This window comes from Orbicella franksi, chromosome 6, assembly GCF_964199315.1.
Source record: "Orbicella franksi chromosome 6, jaOrbFran1.1, whole genome shotgun sequence".
Classification (NCBI taxonomy): domain Eukaryota; kingdom Metazoa; phylum Cnidaria; class Anthozoa; order Scleractinia; family Merulinidae; genus Orbicella; species Orbicella franksi.
In genome coordinates, this window is record NC_138150.1 from 3,323,115 (window position 1) to 3,336,756 (window position 13,642).

The window sequence follows — 13,642 nt, forward strand, 5'->3', positions numbered from 1 at the left end:
TTGTTTCGTTGTCTGAACTGTGCTCAACAATTTAATTACCTCGCGCTCGGCAGTAGTCGGAAACTGGGCGGAGCCGCCGAACATTTAATTGACAGTAGCGAAAAACGCATTTCTCGGTTGAGCTTTGAATTTTAGAGTCCACATGTTATTGAAAGGCGCAGTAACTAGCGGTTTTATTTACAAGGACGCGTATAGTGTTCATTGTGCACGCGAGGGTGAGTTTTAGTAGTTATACAAAGCTCTCTCGTAATAATAAATAATAATAATAATTAATAATAATAATTAATATTTTAAGAAGAGACCTCCAATCACCTAGAGGTGTTTTTCAGGGGGTCCTCTAAAAAATAAAAGTCTAAAATATGCATTGAATTAATGTCTAAAATACAGAAGTAATAGAAGCTAAAAACTTAAGACTACAACTAAGGTTTAAAACTAGAACTAAGATTAAAAAATATAAGCACCAACTAAGATTAAAAATGGTTCAGTAAAAACTGTTTCAGTTTGTGTCTCTTGGTATACCATGGAATGTACCAAGCCAGTTTGTATTTTCTTGGTTTACACACGAGCCTTTTTACCAAGAATATACAAGTGACAAGTAAGAAATTCCATGGTATACCACGAGAGACCGTTGCATAACTATTTTATACCATGTCATAGAAAATAAAAGGGCCAACACAGTTATTGCGACACACGCGGGGCGCATGATGGGAAGGTTTGATGTAATACTGTCGAATATACGTACAAAGGCTTTGCTGTATTCTGATTGGGAGAGTAACTGCCCGATGGTAACTTCTTGGGCTCACTCTCTTACCGTTTCAAAAATCTGTACCTCAACGGCCACTGTGTCTTAAGTAAAAATTGTCACAGTTCTCAGTCTTGGTAGGAAACAAAATGAGAAATAAAACCACTCCTCCCCAAAGAATCAATGATGAGTTTGCCCTTAAACTGAAACGCGCTGTTTTTCCTTTATTGAAATGAGGGAAGGGGTGTTCTAAAAGGAGCCCAGTCACGTTATTTTGAGTTATTTTGGACAAGTACAAAATTGCCTTTTAAATTGAAGGGAACCTGAAAATAGTAGTTTACTAAGATAGAACTGAAACTGACCAAAACGAAAATGAACAAGGATGGTTTAGGATGGAGAAGATTGGCACGGATTACAAACGACGAACTTGAAAAATTTTGGCTCAACTTCACCAAGATGCGCAAGCCGTGACGTAGCACCTTTAAATTTCATTCAAATTGACCAAGGTTATGTGCGTGTCGAATCGATCTCTACAAATTACCTGGCAAAATGTTTGTGTGTAGTTTGCCTAGGACCAAAAACGAATTACTCCTTGTCCTGCTAGGAGAAACCGTAGTTCTACAAACTACGGAGAAATTAGAGATATTTAACGGCTGCGCGATACTTCACAAGATTTATACGAAGACTTTGCTGGCTTCGTCACTGAATTTTACCGCCTGTCCCCATCGCGCAACCAACCTTGTTACAAGCGTAATTTCACAAAACACATCACAGACGAGTTTATTTTCAACAAATAAAGGTTTTGTGGTTACTGTTGTGTTTACTCTCAGAACAATGTGATATTTCAATCGTATCACAAAACAATGTCAATCCAACTACAGCTGACGGTGATTCGTGGATACATTACTCTGTTTACTGTTTAATTAGCTCAAATCTCGCCAGTTTACAAACTTAGATTTAATACGTGCGTGCAAGACATGAAGGATTGACAACAGCTAGCTAACTTAAGTGAGTTTTTACAACGGCGACACGATGCAGCAAAGTAACCTCCCGGCAAATTCTCAGTTTCTTAGCCCCGGACCAGCAGAGCTGAACAGCGAGTCACCGAAAAATGGCGGCCGGGCTGTAAATGTGGAAAACGACTGGGATGTCTGGCTACCCATGTTACCTCATCTCGATGAATTGCCATGGACGCTACAAGACATTTCAAAAGTCTTACGACTCGGCAGGACACGCGAGAATTTTCGCGCCATTTCACCGCAGGCTGTGGAACGCGTGTCGTTTCTCTTACAAAGACCGCTATTGCGCATTGTTCGCGAAGCAAAAAGACTCTCTGTTCGATACTCCAAGTGCTCTAGGCAAGAACTTCAAACGAGCATCCGCCTGGTGCTGTCCTTGTCAATGGCTAAAACGTGCGTGACGCTGGCTTCTAAAGCGTTCTCCTTATACTCGATGTCAAGCGACAGATTTCGCCGCTCCAAGAGATCGCGTAGCGGATTGATTTTACCCGTTGGTAGAATGTTCCGTTGGCTTGTGAACATGAAGGTGGCTGGTCGTATCTATGACGCGGCAGCAATTTATCTGAGCGCTACTTTAGAATACATTGCTGAAGAGCTTGTCTTCCGAGCTGTCAACAATTTAGGTAACCTTTGTTATCCGTTAATTAACCATGCTAATCACAGCTGTGAGCATAGTGCCAATAATAATTGTGTTTACTTACGGTCGCTCTTGGTGGTAAATTTGTGGAAACCGAGTTTTGTTGAGGCTTATAAAAAAAATCTATCACCAACTTTAAAGAGCTCATACTCGAGGGTGAAATCTTCCGATTGTGGAAAGTGTTCTTTAAAAAAGAAAAAAAAAAGCGTTGTTTCTGAAGTAGAAGGCTTGACAACAAATAATTTTCGCCAGGATTAAATGCACTATGAAAAACTTGGTTTTGCAGGAGGTGGTCAAGGACAATATTGCTACCTCGTGTTTAGGTTCACTGTTATCTGTTTGAGTCAAACGCGAAAATTGTTTTCGATCTGCACAGTGTTTCATCACTTAGAGGCTTTCATCAGAGGAATGTCAGTAATCTTATTAACAGTGGAACAAGGATATTTGTGTGAAGTTCTTTAAGCTCTTTTGTAATTTGTTAACTTCAACCAGAACAGTTGCGACTGCCAAGAGACTTAATGAGCTAGTGTTATGAACCGACTGGGGCCGCAATTTGGACTGCTAAACAAGTCTCGATTCTTCAAAAGTCAGCGATAATTTCAGCAGCCCACAACTCATATAGAAACTATTGTTCCCCAAAGCTAGCGAACAAAAATTAAAATTAAACAAAGCGAGGATTACGACAAATAAAGAAAAGGAACTTCAGAATTGGATAAAGTGGAGATGGCGGATGCACGTGCAGCTAAGTGATCTAGAGAGCTGTTCCGTAATTTCCTCGTAACTTGAATTCAAGGAGTTTCGTTGAAATATTCGTTATTCTTTGTAAGAGCAAATGCTCGAAGAGGATATAAGTCATCTATGGAAATTCTTTTTTTAAATAAAGAATTTACATGCCTTGTCAGTTGAATATTTATATGAAAGGAAACCTTAAAGGAGCTCAGCCACGGTATTTTGAGTTATTTTGGCCGCGTATAAAATCACCTTTAAATTGAACGAAACGATAGAAAAACACCAAAGAGATATTAATAAACCATAAAGGAACAAGGATGGTTAGGGATGGAGAAGATTGACACGGATTACAAACGACAACCTTGAAAAATTTCGGATTAACTCTTCAAGATGCACAATTCATGACGTAGGTACTTTAAAATACTCGACTAAAAGTGAAAACAGCAAGTATATGGTCAAGAGGGACCATAAAAAATGATTGAAAGATCTACAAACTTAAACAGCCCTTGTAATTAAAAGTTTACAAGATGCGCCAGTTAACGTCATCCGTTCAAAAGTCCATATGAGAATTCCAAAACTGAGAAATCATGAACTGTAAGTTACGTCTCTAACGAGTAGCGTATAATTACAATCAAGGACGTTATTAGCAGAGTTTTGTCTTTTTTTCAGAGGGCGTAGACCAAGTAACTCCAGAGGTGCTGGAAGACTGGATCAACACAGATGCGGACTTGTGGGGAATGTTTCAACCTTATTATCATCTGCTATCCGGTAGAACAGCCTTTGGTTTCACTGACTCCATCGAGATGTACGCTCCTTCTAAAAAAGGTAACTGATTTAGTTTTCATGAACCTAGGGATTCTCAACAGCTGAAACTTATTTCAATTGACAGATTAGTTGAGTCGAAAGTACCAAAGAGGTTGTAATCAAACAAAAAGTGAAAAGAACAAATTTATTAACGCTGGAAAAGTTTGATGCCTCGGTCAACTATCACTCGATAGAAACCGAGAGACTAGATTTTTGAAGTCCTGGCTCCCTCAAAAACAAGCCAGTTCCTTCAGCAATCATTCGAAGAGAAGTAACAGGCAAGGGACGATGATCATCGTCTCTTGTCACAGGCTAATCAATCTTGGAATTTATCTCTTTCGGTTTAGCGCCAAGCAGCCCTAAGGCAGGTTCACCAAGGCGCAGAGGATTGGACAAATGCTTAACCACTACATGTGTGACGTCAGTGGCTGAACTGACCGAGCTTGTTTTGCAGGCTCAACAACGTTTCGCTGAGGTGTACCAGAGTAAAGATAACAAGCTGATATCTCAAGTAGACTGGGCATCAAATGCCTTGCAGACTCTGTATTACTTCATGAAGTGTTCGCACCAGATCGACGAGGACATTTCCGACATTTTGGCGGCAACGAGACGGTAAAACAAATCTATTATTTCGTGTTACAACAAATCAAACCGTAATCTTAAACGTTGAAATTTTTTTTTCTTGCAGAGCGCATTCCCATCTTCCCCCGCTGGTTGAGTGGTTAAGGGTGGCTAGTCTGCACGCCGAACACCGTGTCAGCGGTATGGTCGATGATGATGACGTCAGACAAGCAGCCAGGCTGCTCATGCCGTTTAATGACTGTGAGCCACGAGCTTTGTGGTAAGCGGACACAGTGTGTTTGTCGACTTAATAGTTATCTTTATTTGAAAGCTAAGTGCATGAGGCAGAAGAAGAAAACGAAACGTTTTGTCTTGCATTTGGCAAATGCGAGATTCCAGCAGTTTTTTTAATGCTTTTAAGCGTTATGCGCAAGAAGTTTGTGAGATAATCTGCAAAAAGTACAGCAGCAAACTAAAATGTAAAACGGCAGAACAATACATATTCAGCTTGACGTGCAAGTTTAGACTAAGCAGTAAATTTTGTAACCTTTGGTGTGAAAGTAAAGGTTCTCGCAACTTACAAACAAATACATGGCTTTGGCAAGCAACAAAAAGCTCCATCATAAGGTCACTTTTTTATGATTTCTTTTTAATTTTGTGTTTTCAGTCCTCTTGATTCGTTGTCCGTCTCAAGATCTCTCTCGCCCTCAGCTGCAGCCGTCAGTTTTCAACAGGGCCTGGGCCTGCGCATGCTTTTATGCGGTAGAGTGGACATAATTCCTCAGGCTGTAGCAATGTTGGGACCCGAGAAAGTCAACGCTGTCAACATACAGGTATACAGAATTTAGGTGCCGTGAGTTCACAGTAGAGGTAATAAAAGAAATAAGAGATCAACACAGGAGTTCGTCGCTGCTCTTGGTCGCTGTTTTTTCCGTTGTGTATACTGGTGGCATAGCTGTTATTTCAGTTGCGCTAAGAATACCATATATTCTTTTGTAAGGAGGCATACGAACGAAGCGAGAGGCTAAACACAATATATACAAAATGGCCTTGCTGCTTCGTTTGAGTGTCAAACCGCGCAGAACTGCGGCAACAACAGGTGATACACTAAAATCAAATAGACCGCCAACGTAATTTATATCTAAAAACTTTTACACTATAAAAGGAAATGTTTATTTTAAACCATAAAGAAGTTGAAGTCCCGACAATAGCACAGAAAGTTAGAGAATTTTTTAACAGAGAAATAAGAAGATGCTTTGATGCTGTTCTCTTTGACCAGGGAATGACTCCACTCATGTACGCATGTGCAGATGGAAACGAGGCTCTTGTCAAGACACTGATCGAGCACCACGCGCTACTGGACACTCAGGTACAATTCATCGACTGTTACACTACGAATAACTCGTTGAGTTGAGAAGGATTACTTTTGAAATAAGGCCTGTATGGGGGATTAACTCTCTACCCTTCATCTTGTCTTGTCCTTGAACAGTCACGTTTGCTACACTTTATTTTGTGTGCAAAACAACAAAAACACCATTTCCGTCAAGAAGAGAGCCTACTGCATAGCGTTTTCTCAGCCTTGAATTTATTATTAATCTCAGAAGCATAGAAAATGAAAAATAAACTGAGTAAATCACTTTATTAAAGCATTGAACTGTTAAGCATTACTGGACACTGAAACAAACAAGCGAAAACAGTATTGTAAATTGAACAGAAATTGAACAGCTGACAATTTACAAAGCGTAGAGGAGTTGAATTTGGGACCACCAAACACAAATCCATCTAGTGGCAGGGAGTAAGACTTGAGCTTGGGACCTCCAAAGTCCCAAATCCAGCGCCCTTAATCAATAGGCCACGCTGCCTTGACTTACGGCTGCTCCATGGCCATCTAAGACTGTTTTTTGTTTTGTTGTTTTTGACCAAGGTACCTAACAACAAGCAGATTTATCCACTAGTTAACCTGGATCTCATGTCCTGGACCGCGTTGTCTTTTGCGGCAGTGAAAGGTCACGTGCACGTGTGTCAGGTAAATAACAATTTATCTTTGTGACCATGCAGGGTATGTAGGTAATAAAATAACTAAGCCTTCTCTTCAACAATTCTAGCTGGCTTTCCTGGCCTTTACATTCTTAAAATTATCTGCCGAGTATTTGTTTTCTCAGTAGTGAAATTTGGGCGAGTGGGATCGGAGTGGTAAGGTCTTTTTCAGCTGGGAAAATTAGCCGGTAGCTAGCTTCTAGCTACATTGCTGTAAAAAAATATTGACAATCGAAAAACACTACTGCATGGAAATACTGAAAGAGGAGAAAGAGATGTCCAGTATTGTAAAAAAAAAGATTTAAAATAGGGTTACGAGTGGTCGATTTAATTTGAAAAAGTCCTTTGCAGAATTTTGAGTTGAATTAACGTGCAATGATATATTTGGTATCTCTGACCAGTTTCTGTTGTTGCAAACACTTTTCCTTTCTAATAGCGACGAAACAAAAAAGTCGGTTTATACTGCGCAGTATTAGTATTACCGCCCCCATATTTCGTTTCGTCTTTCTTAGTGTTATAATCATCTGCTGCATTCAGAGCAGAAATTTGCTTAAGAAACCACCTGTTCATAATATTTGACAAGTGAATTGCAATTTAATGTTAAGCCAGGTAATTATGATCTGATGAAATTTGTATCCTTCTCTATGCCCTCAGCTTCTGTTGGATGCCGGAGCCAACCCCAATGGTGCAACAGATCATGGGAGAGATAGCCAAGTGGAGACACCATTACAGATGGCTGCTGCCTCAGGTAATAGTCACTTGTCAACGGTAATTTGATGGTAAGGGTTCACTAAGTCCCTTCACCCTGATACATTGTTAAGTTATATCGCTCCTTGTTGCGCATATGACCATTCATTACAATCGTCATTCTCAATTTCTGATTTTGTTTGCACATTGCACTAGGTAATTACGAGCTAGTCGCTATGCTTCTCAGGAAAACCGCGGATCCTTACATCAGCGTGAATACATCATCGTTCAGTCCTGGATCGCGGGGGTTTGGGAACACCTTTGCAGCTGCGGCTGCTCACGGTCACAAAAACATCCTTAGGAAACTGCTGGAGGAGCCTGGTGCCCGACGGGAAAATGACATGTTGTCACTTGTAGAGATACTCTCCGAAGGTTTGCATTTAGTCTTTATTTATTTTCAAACGTTTGTTGAACGGCTATCAGATAAATTTGGTTATACGGACTGAAAGACTCATGACATAGAAAGGCTGTGAAGATTTATGAAGCTTTACCGACATTTCCGTTTTTCAATGATCAACCCAGGGTCACTCTTGGATGGTGGAGGCGAAAGAAAACTAACAAAGAAAAGAAGCAAAGCTCTTGAGGTAAAGGGCAAAAATTTTACAAAAAAGATGGAATCTAGCCGTGAGGATGTTTATAAAATCCACAGTCTTCTTCGTCCGTCCTTCCTTCAATCGGTTCGTTCGTTCGTTCGTTCGTTCGTTCGTTCGTTCATTTGTTCCTTCTTTCGTTCGTTCGTTCGTTCGTTCGTTGTGCATTTGTTAGTGCGTTCGTTCATTCATTCGTTCATTTATTTACACCTGGGACTGTACACTCATGCGCGGCTCTCTTATTCTCATTATTATTAGGAGTTTAGCACTTCTTGCTTTCGACAATGACTTAGGAGAACGTTAAGTGTTCCAAGAAAACTGGCACAGTTGCAGTCATCTTACGTTTTTTTTTTTTATATTAGGAAGCTCTGTACCACAGCTGTGAGCACGGATTTCTTGACATTACCATGGAATTAAGAAGTTTAGGTATGACATGTCGTTAAATTGCGCGTAATTGGCCATTTTCATATCTGCAATGCATAGGCGTTGCTTGAAGCAACCTTTTGTCTGAGACCAGAAAAATGTCTTTATCAGTATTTCTTGCTTCATCTCGGTAGCTAAATTCTCTCTTTTATTTACGAAGTAAAATTATCGAGTAAGATGTCAACCACTTTTGAAGGGTTAGGAGAGGGGTAAAAAAGAGTTCAGTTCCTCCATCTTTCTTCACCCACCTTTTCAAAGGCAGGCCGGATACCACCTCAAAAACTGTTGTTTGGAAATGAATGTTTCTCCGACCAGGTGTGCCGTGGAATATTCATTGCTGGAGTCAAACTGTAGGTCACGCGTTTGAGCGAGGTCAGAAGTCATTTCTAAGATGCCTGTTGCGTGACTTTCAGTCCATGTCAACCGATGAGTACACAAATGACTTCTGTGACGACGGGCTTGTCATCTTGTTCAATATCTTCAAGGAATGCGAGGTAACTTGTTTCTTTTAATGTTGTTAAAAAAGAGAAATTAGGTTAAAATGTTACATTACCTCACAGCCCCAACGCTTACATTGCATTACATTGTGCGCAGGTGCAGTGTAGCCTCGAATATATTAAAATCAACAAGTACGGGATGTTTTAGTCTTGCGCTCGGAGAGGGCAACAAGGACTGATCTTATTTTTAAAATGACGATTTCCGAGACCAAGGCTTCGTATGTTGGAGGCCAAGTGCCAGCCCTGACTTTTTGGCATCCAAAATGGCTAGCACAATTGATTCCGACTGACATGGCTACATACTGAGGCCTAATTTGCTTAAATGGAGTAGTGTTGGATTTGTACCGACCACTCTATGTCAAGCACACTACAACATCGCAGAATAAGGTATTTGTGGAGAGGGGGAGAGGGCTAATGATTTAACTTAGCCATCCTTACCAGTCTCCCCTGTCCTGACCATGCAGTTTCGATGTCCAATAAGTGGAACATGAGATGTCTTTCTCAGCTTTGGACCCCCTCTTTCACAAGGTTCGCCTTGAATAAAGTTAGTGTTTATCGATTTATGAGACGCTTTCCCTTTGTATTCCTAGGACCAGGCTCTTTCAAAGGAGCTCGCCTCGGTGTTGTCGTGTTGTTTTGGGCATGGAGCCCTGAAGGAGATTGAGGCACTTCCAATAACACAGACATCCATCCGTATCGGTAATGCATTAGATTTACAGTTCTACGATTCATTGGAACCACCATTCATCAATCTGTCGCCAGTCAACGTTGGGTTGTTTGCATTTGCTGAATTTGACAAGATGCTGAAACTTTGATTTTCCTTCACGTTTTATATCAACTATGAATAAATTTGAATAAATTGAACATTTGGTTGCAATTTCCAGAGAGGAAACTACTACCGAGTCGGGAAATGGGACGAGAGGTTAAACGCAAGTAAAAACGTCTTGAAAAGTAAAGAGTAAAATTCTAAATTCTAAGGCTCTTATTTTGAGAGAGCGTTTGCTAATACAGTGTATCTGTGTGAATGGATGTTGACAAATACAGTTAGTGTTTACTGAGTGCATTTTCTGCCTGTTTTCGATGTCCAGGTCCAGATTATATCAACAGCCCAGAAATGTCTGACATCACCTTTCTTGTGGAGGGGCGATCGTTTTACGCACACAAGATCATCCTTGCAACAGCTTCAAAGAGATTCAAGGTACGAAATATGGATAGTCTAGTTTTTTTTTTTTTAAAAAAACAACCATCAAAATAAGGGTTTGTTTGCAGTGGAATAGTGATTGTGTAGCTTTGTCATTGTGCAGGTTTTTAAAAGTATGATTAATAGAAGGGAATGTTTATGAGGTTGGTAAAAATCAAAGGAGCAAAAAAATGCTCAAAAAATAGAGCATGCTAGTGTGGCGACAGTCACAGCCTTAAGGCGTTTCCCTATGCGCATGTTACCTAGCAACATTGGATCAATGATAGCTTTGTGTTATGAATTGCCATAGCTATTAACTGTGTGCTCCTCTTATATTAATATTTTATACCCATATATTAATTTAACTTTTTCAGACCTGCCTTATAGCGTAGTAATAGCGTCTTTTTTTTCCTCCTCTTTTCCTTTCCTTTTATGTGTGCATTTGTGCTATCTTGCTGATCTGTAATATTAATTTTTTTCATTTTGCGCTGATGTCAACTTGCTGCCTGGCTCCGCTAGCCCCTACGGTTATTCCAGGCAGCCAGTACTCTAATTTTATTATCTAAATTTTCTGTAATCAGTTACAAGGCAAAAGAGAGAGTACAAATAGAAATTTGTTGCTGTTGTTGTTGAGTATTACCGGCGCACGTATTCCATGGCAAGATTTTTACATATTTGTAGACTTTAAATGTGTTTCAGGAAAAGCAGTCGGCCTGTATATTCACTGAAGGTGTCCTATCTTTGCAGGCAATGCTGTCAAACAGGCCTGTCGAGGAAAACGATGGGAGCAATCCTTGCATTGAAATAAGCGACATAAAATATGAAATATTTACGGTAAGATATGAAAAAGACAGTTTTCACAGACGTATACTATGATTGCCTCAATTACACCCTGTTCACACCAAATGTTTGAGCGAGGACAATGTCTAAATCAACTGACTCAAGTCAAAGTTCAATCGCATGAAGAAAGTAATATTATTTGAACCCTGTGTGCATGTTGAACTTAAGTTTCAGTACTTTGTCATCGTTTTTCACTTTTTAAAGCTGATTTACTGTTGTGTCAAGTCATGTCATGTCATGTTCCTGACTGACTTGTGACCCTCTTCAGCACTAGAAGAATATGTTTATATAAAAAAACTACAATACACATTCTTTAAGATTTGCGAACAGTTTTAACAAATCTTTCTTTGTTTAGCTAAAGTTCATTTTGTAAGTTTTTCCTTGGGCTTTTAAGGTGGCTCGATCGAAGTTTTGAGTAATGATACCGTTCAACTTTGAGCGACTAGAGCACCATCACTATCAATCCAACAGAAAATCAAACGTAACCGATGTACTAGAGAAAGACGAAAGTTGCAAATGGAGTACATTTAATTTCACCAGGATCTGAGTTAAATAGCGACGAAATGACGCCATACCCCATTTTACATAAGACCGAATAACTTGCCATCAGCGATAATTTTGAAAAATACGACGTCGGGATCTCGGACTTGACTTATTAGTCTTAACGAAAGCAAAATTAAAAAAAAAAAAAAACTATAACAGCGTTTTCGAGAAAATTGCGAGTGAATTTTCAAGATGTCAAAATACAACAAAAAGATCTATGTAAGATTTACCTAATCTGAAACTTTCATCATTCTCTAGCACACCAGTAGCGTTCGATTGCTCAAGAAATGCGATCGAGCCACCTTAACATTCCTACTTAGGTTGACTTCAATAGTGTGAATCTAACCCGCTGATTGAACTGAAGGCCGAAGGTTGTCTGCTTGGACTGTTCAATCAATCATGCTCGTGTTAAAGAAGTACTAGATGAATCATGTTCAAACAAAAAAGATGAGACTTAAGCTAAGGACGTTTTTGTTTTTCCATGTAATGAAATCAAAGAATTATTATTTCTCATCAGCTTGTGATTCAGTTTTTGTATAGCGGAGCGGTGGACGACCCTGTGGATCAAATTAAAATTCTAGAGGTCAGTATGTGCTCACATGTTATTCACCAACAGTCGCTCACCCTTATTTATTTATTTATTTATTTATTTATTTATTCATTTCTTTTACTTATTTACCCTCTTCGCTATTTTGCCCTCTGTTTTTAGTTGTTACAAGCCTCGCAGTTCTTCATGTTAGACTCATTAAAGCGTCACTGTGAGCGTCTTGCCGCTGGCCACCTCAACTGTGAAAATGTCGTAGACACCTGCGCATATGCCAAGGTCAGTATATGCCGAGAGCATGAAAGAGGTGTAGAGTGAAACACGAGCCGTAGACGAATGTTTCTCCATACCTCTGTGAGGGAGAAAATAATAATAATAAAAAAAATGGTGGGAAAATGTCTGACATCGGTTTGTACAATTTCAGTCGTGCGATGCAAAGGAGCTGTTAACCTACTGTGAAGGGTTTATTTTGAAAAATCTTCCTGCCATGATGGACATCAAGAACTTTAGAGACACTTTGTTCAATAACAACAGCAAAGATGTAAGTACAAGACGTTCTTCAACTTCTTTTCCACGAATGGAATGATTAGGAGGAAAATTTCGAGAATATGTTATCCCTGTGAGACTGGGAACCACCCAACCGCATTGGGGTATGGTGTATAAACAACAACCTGTTCAATCTTTTCAGTAAGAGTTTTTCCAAACAAAATATGAAAGCTAGTGAAGGTAGTGATATTTTTAGTTCGTCGTCATACGGAAAAACGAAGTTTGGAAACAACTGAACTAGACCTACAGATTCTCAAGGGATAATAAGCTTAAAAGTCGGTGCAATATTGTGACATAACATTGATGATGTCCTATCGGTTGTTGGAACAGTTCGATGTCGGCGTATAATACTACCGTAGGCATTTAACTTTCCTTTCGTTTGCAGCTGTTACAAGCTTTGAAGTCGTGCTTGGTCCAGCGAATCAAGTGTCACAGTCTGGCGAAGCTACATGGGAAGTCATCTTTCAAAATTTGAATATGTTTCCAACACAGTTACATTATTATGACGAAGGGTGGTCGGGGAGACTATCGTACTCAGTGTACCCAGCAGGCGATCCAAGCTTTTTCAGACGATAGACAATTGAGGCCACAAACCCAGGGAAACATTCTCGGTGCATGGAATTTTCCCAGACTTGCCATGGCCGGTGACGAAACGTTAGAGAAAACGCTAACTGCTCTTGACTCTCGCAGACGATTCTGACACGCTTGTTCAAAAGCAGGTCAATTAATGCTAACCCGCGATTAAAAGTTAACCGAAGTATCAATTTTTTTTGTATAAAAATGTGTTTCACTGCTTATGTTTTGAGTAATTTGAGATTACTCAAGCTCAAAACTCAAGGGCATAAAATATAAACAGAAAACCTCACCGAAAAGTTAAAAAAACTGAAATCAAATTTCTCGCTAATCCTCGGTTAGCCTAATCGGGCTTTGAACAATCCTGCCCTGGCTGCTAAAGAAAGCAGTAATCGCATTGGTTTTAAACCCTATAGCACTGTTCAAGATGTTCCTTCAAAGTAAGTATTAGATTATGTAAATCAAAACAAAAATATAGAAGAGATTAAACACCACCCTTTGTAAAATGTGGCAGCTGAACTGCCATTCTATAGCTCACCATCATTTATGAGATCAAACAAGCACCTTTATTCAACAATCTCGGGATACAATACTATTACAATGGAAAAATGAACTCGTTGACATTTCAGC

The 13,642-nt window shown here is 39.7% G+C and overlaps 1 protein-coding gene across 2 annotated transcripts; it reads left to right on the forward strand.

Moving 5' to 3' along the window:
- Positions 1–622: 622 nt before the first annotated feature.
- On the forward strand, positions 623–13,636 carry LOC145490203 (ankyrin repeat and BTB/POZ domain-containing protein 2-like). Of its 2 annotated transcripts, none has more exons than XM_081469321.1 (19): positions 623–2,384; positions 3,797–3,952; positions 4,279–4,543; positions 4,620–4,772; positions 5,160–5,325; positions 5,772–5,861; positions 6,417–6,518; positions 7,184–7,277; positions 7,433–7,648; positions 7,799–7,860; positions 8,229–8,292; positions 8,605–8,783; positions 9,377–9,485; positions 9,875–9,984; positions 10,714–10,800; positions 11,867–11,932; positions 12,059–12,172; positions 12,318–12,434; positions 12,825–13,635. In XM_081469321.1, the coding sequence occupies exons 1-19, from the start codon at positions 1,775–1,777 to the stop codon at positions 12,912–12,914; spliced, it is 2,850 nt and encodes a 949-aa protein (XP_081325447.1). In that variant the 5' UTR covers positions 623–1,774; the 3' UTR covers positions 12,915–13,635. The 2 variants fall into 2 exon arrangements, with proteins under 2 accessions (XP_081325447.1, XP_081325448.1); XM_081469322.1 differs by having other exon boundaries at positions 2,294–2,384; positions 4,386–4,543; positions 12,825–13,636.
- The last annotated feature ends 6 nt before the right edge of the window (positions 13,637–13,642 follow it).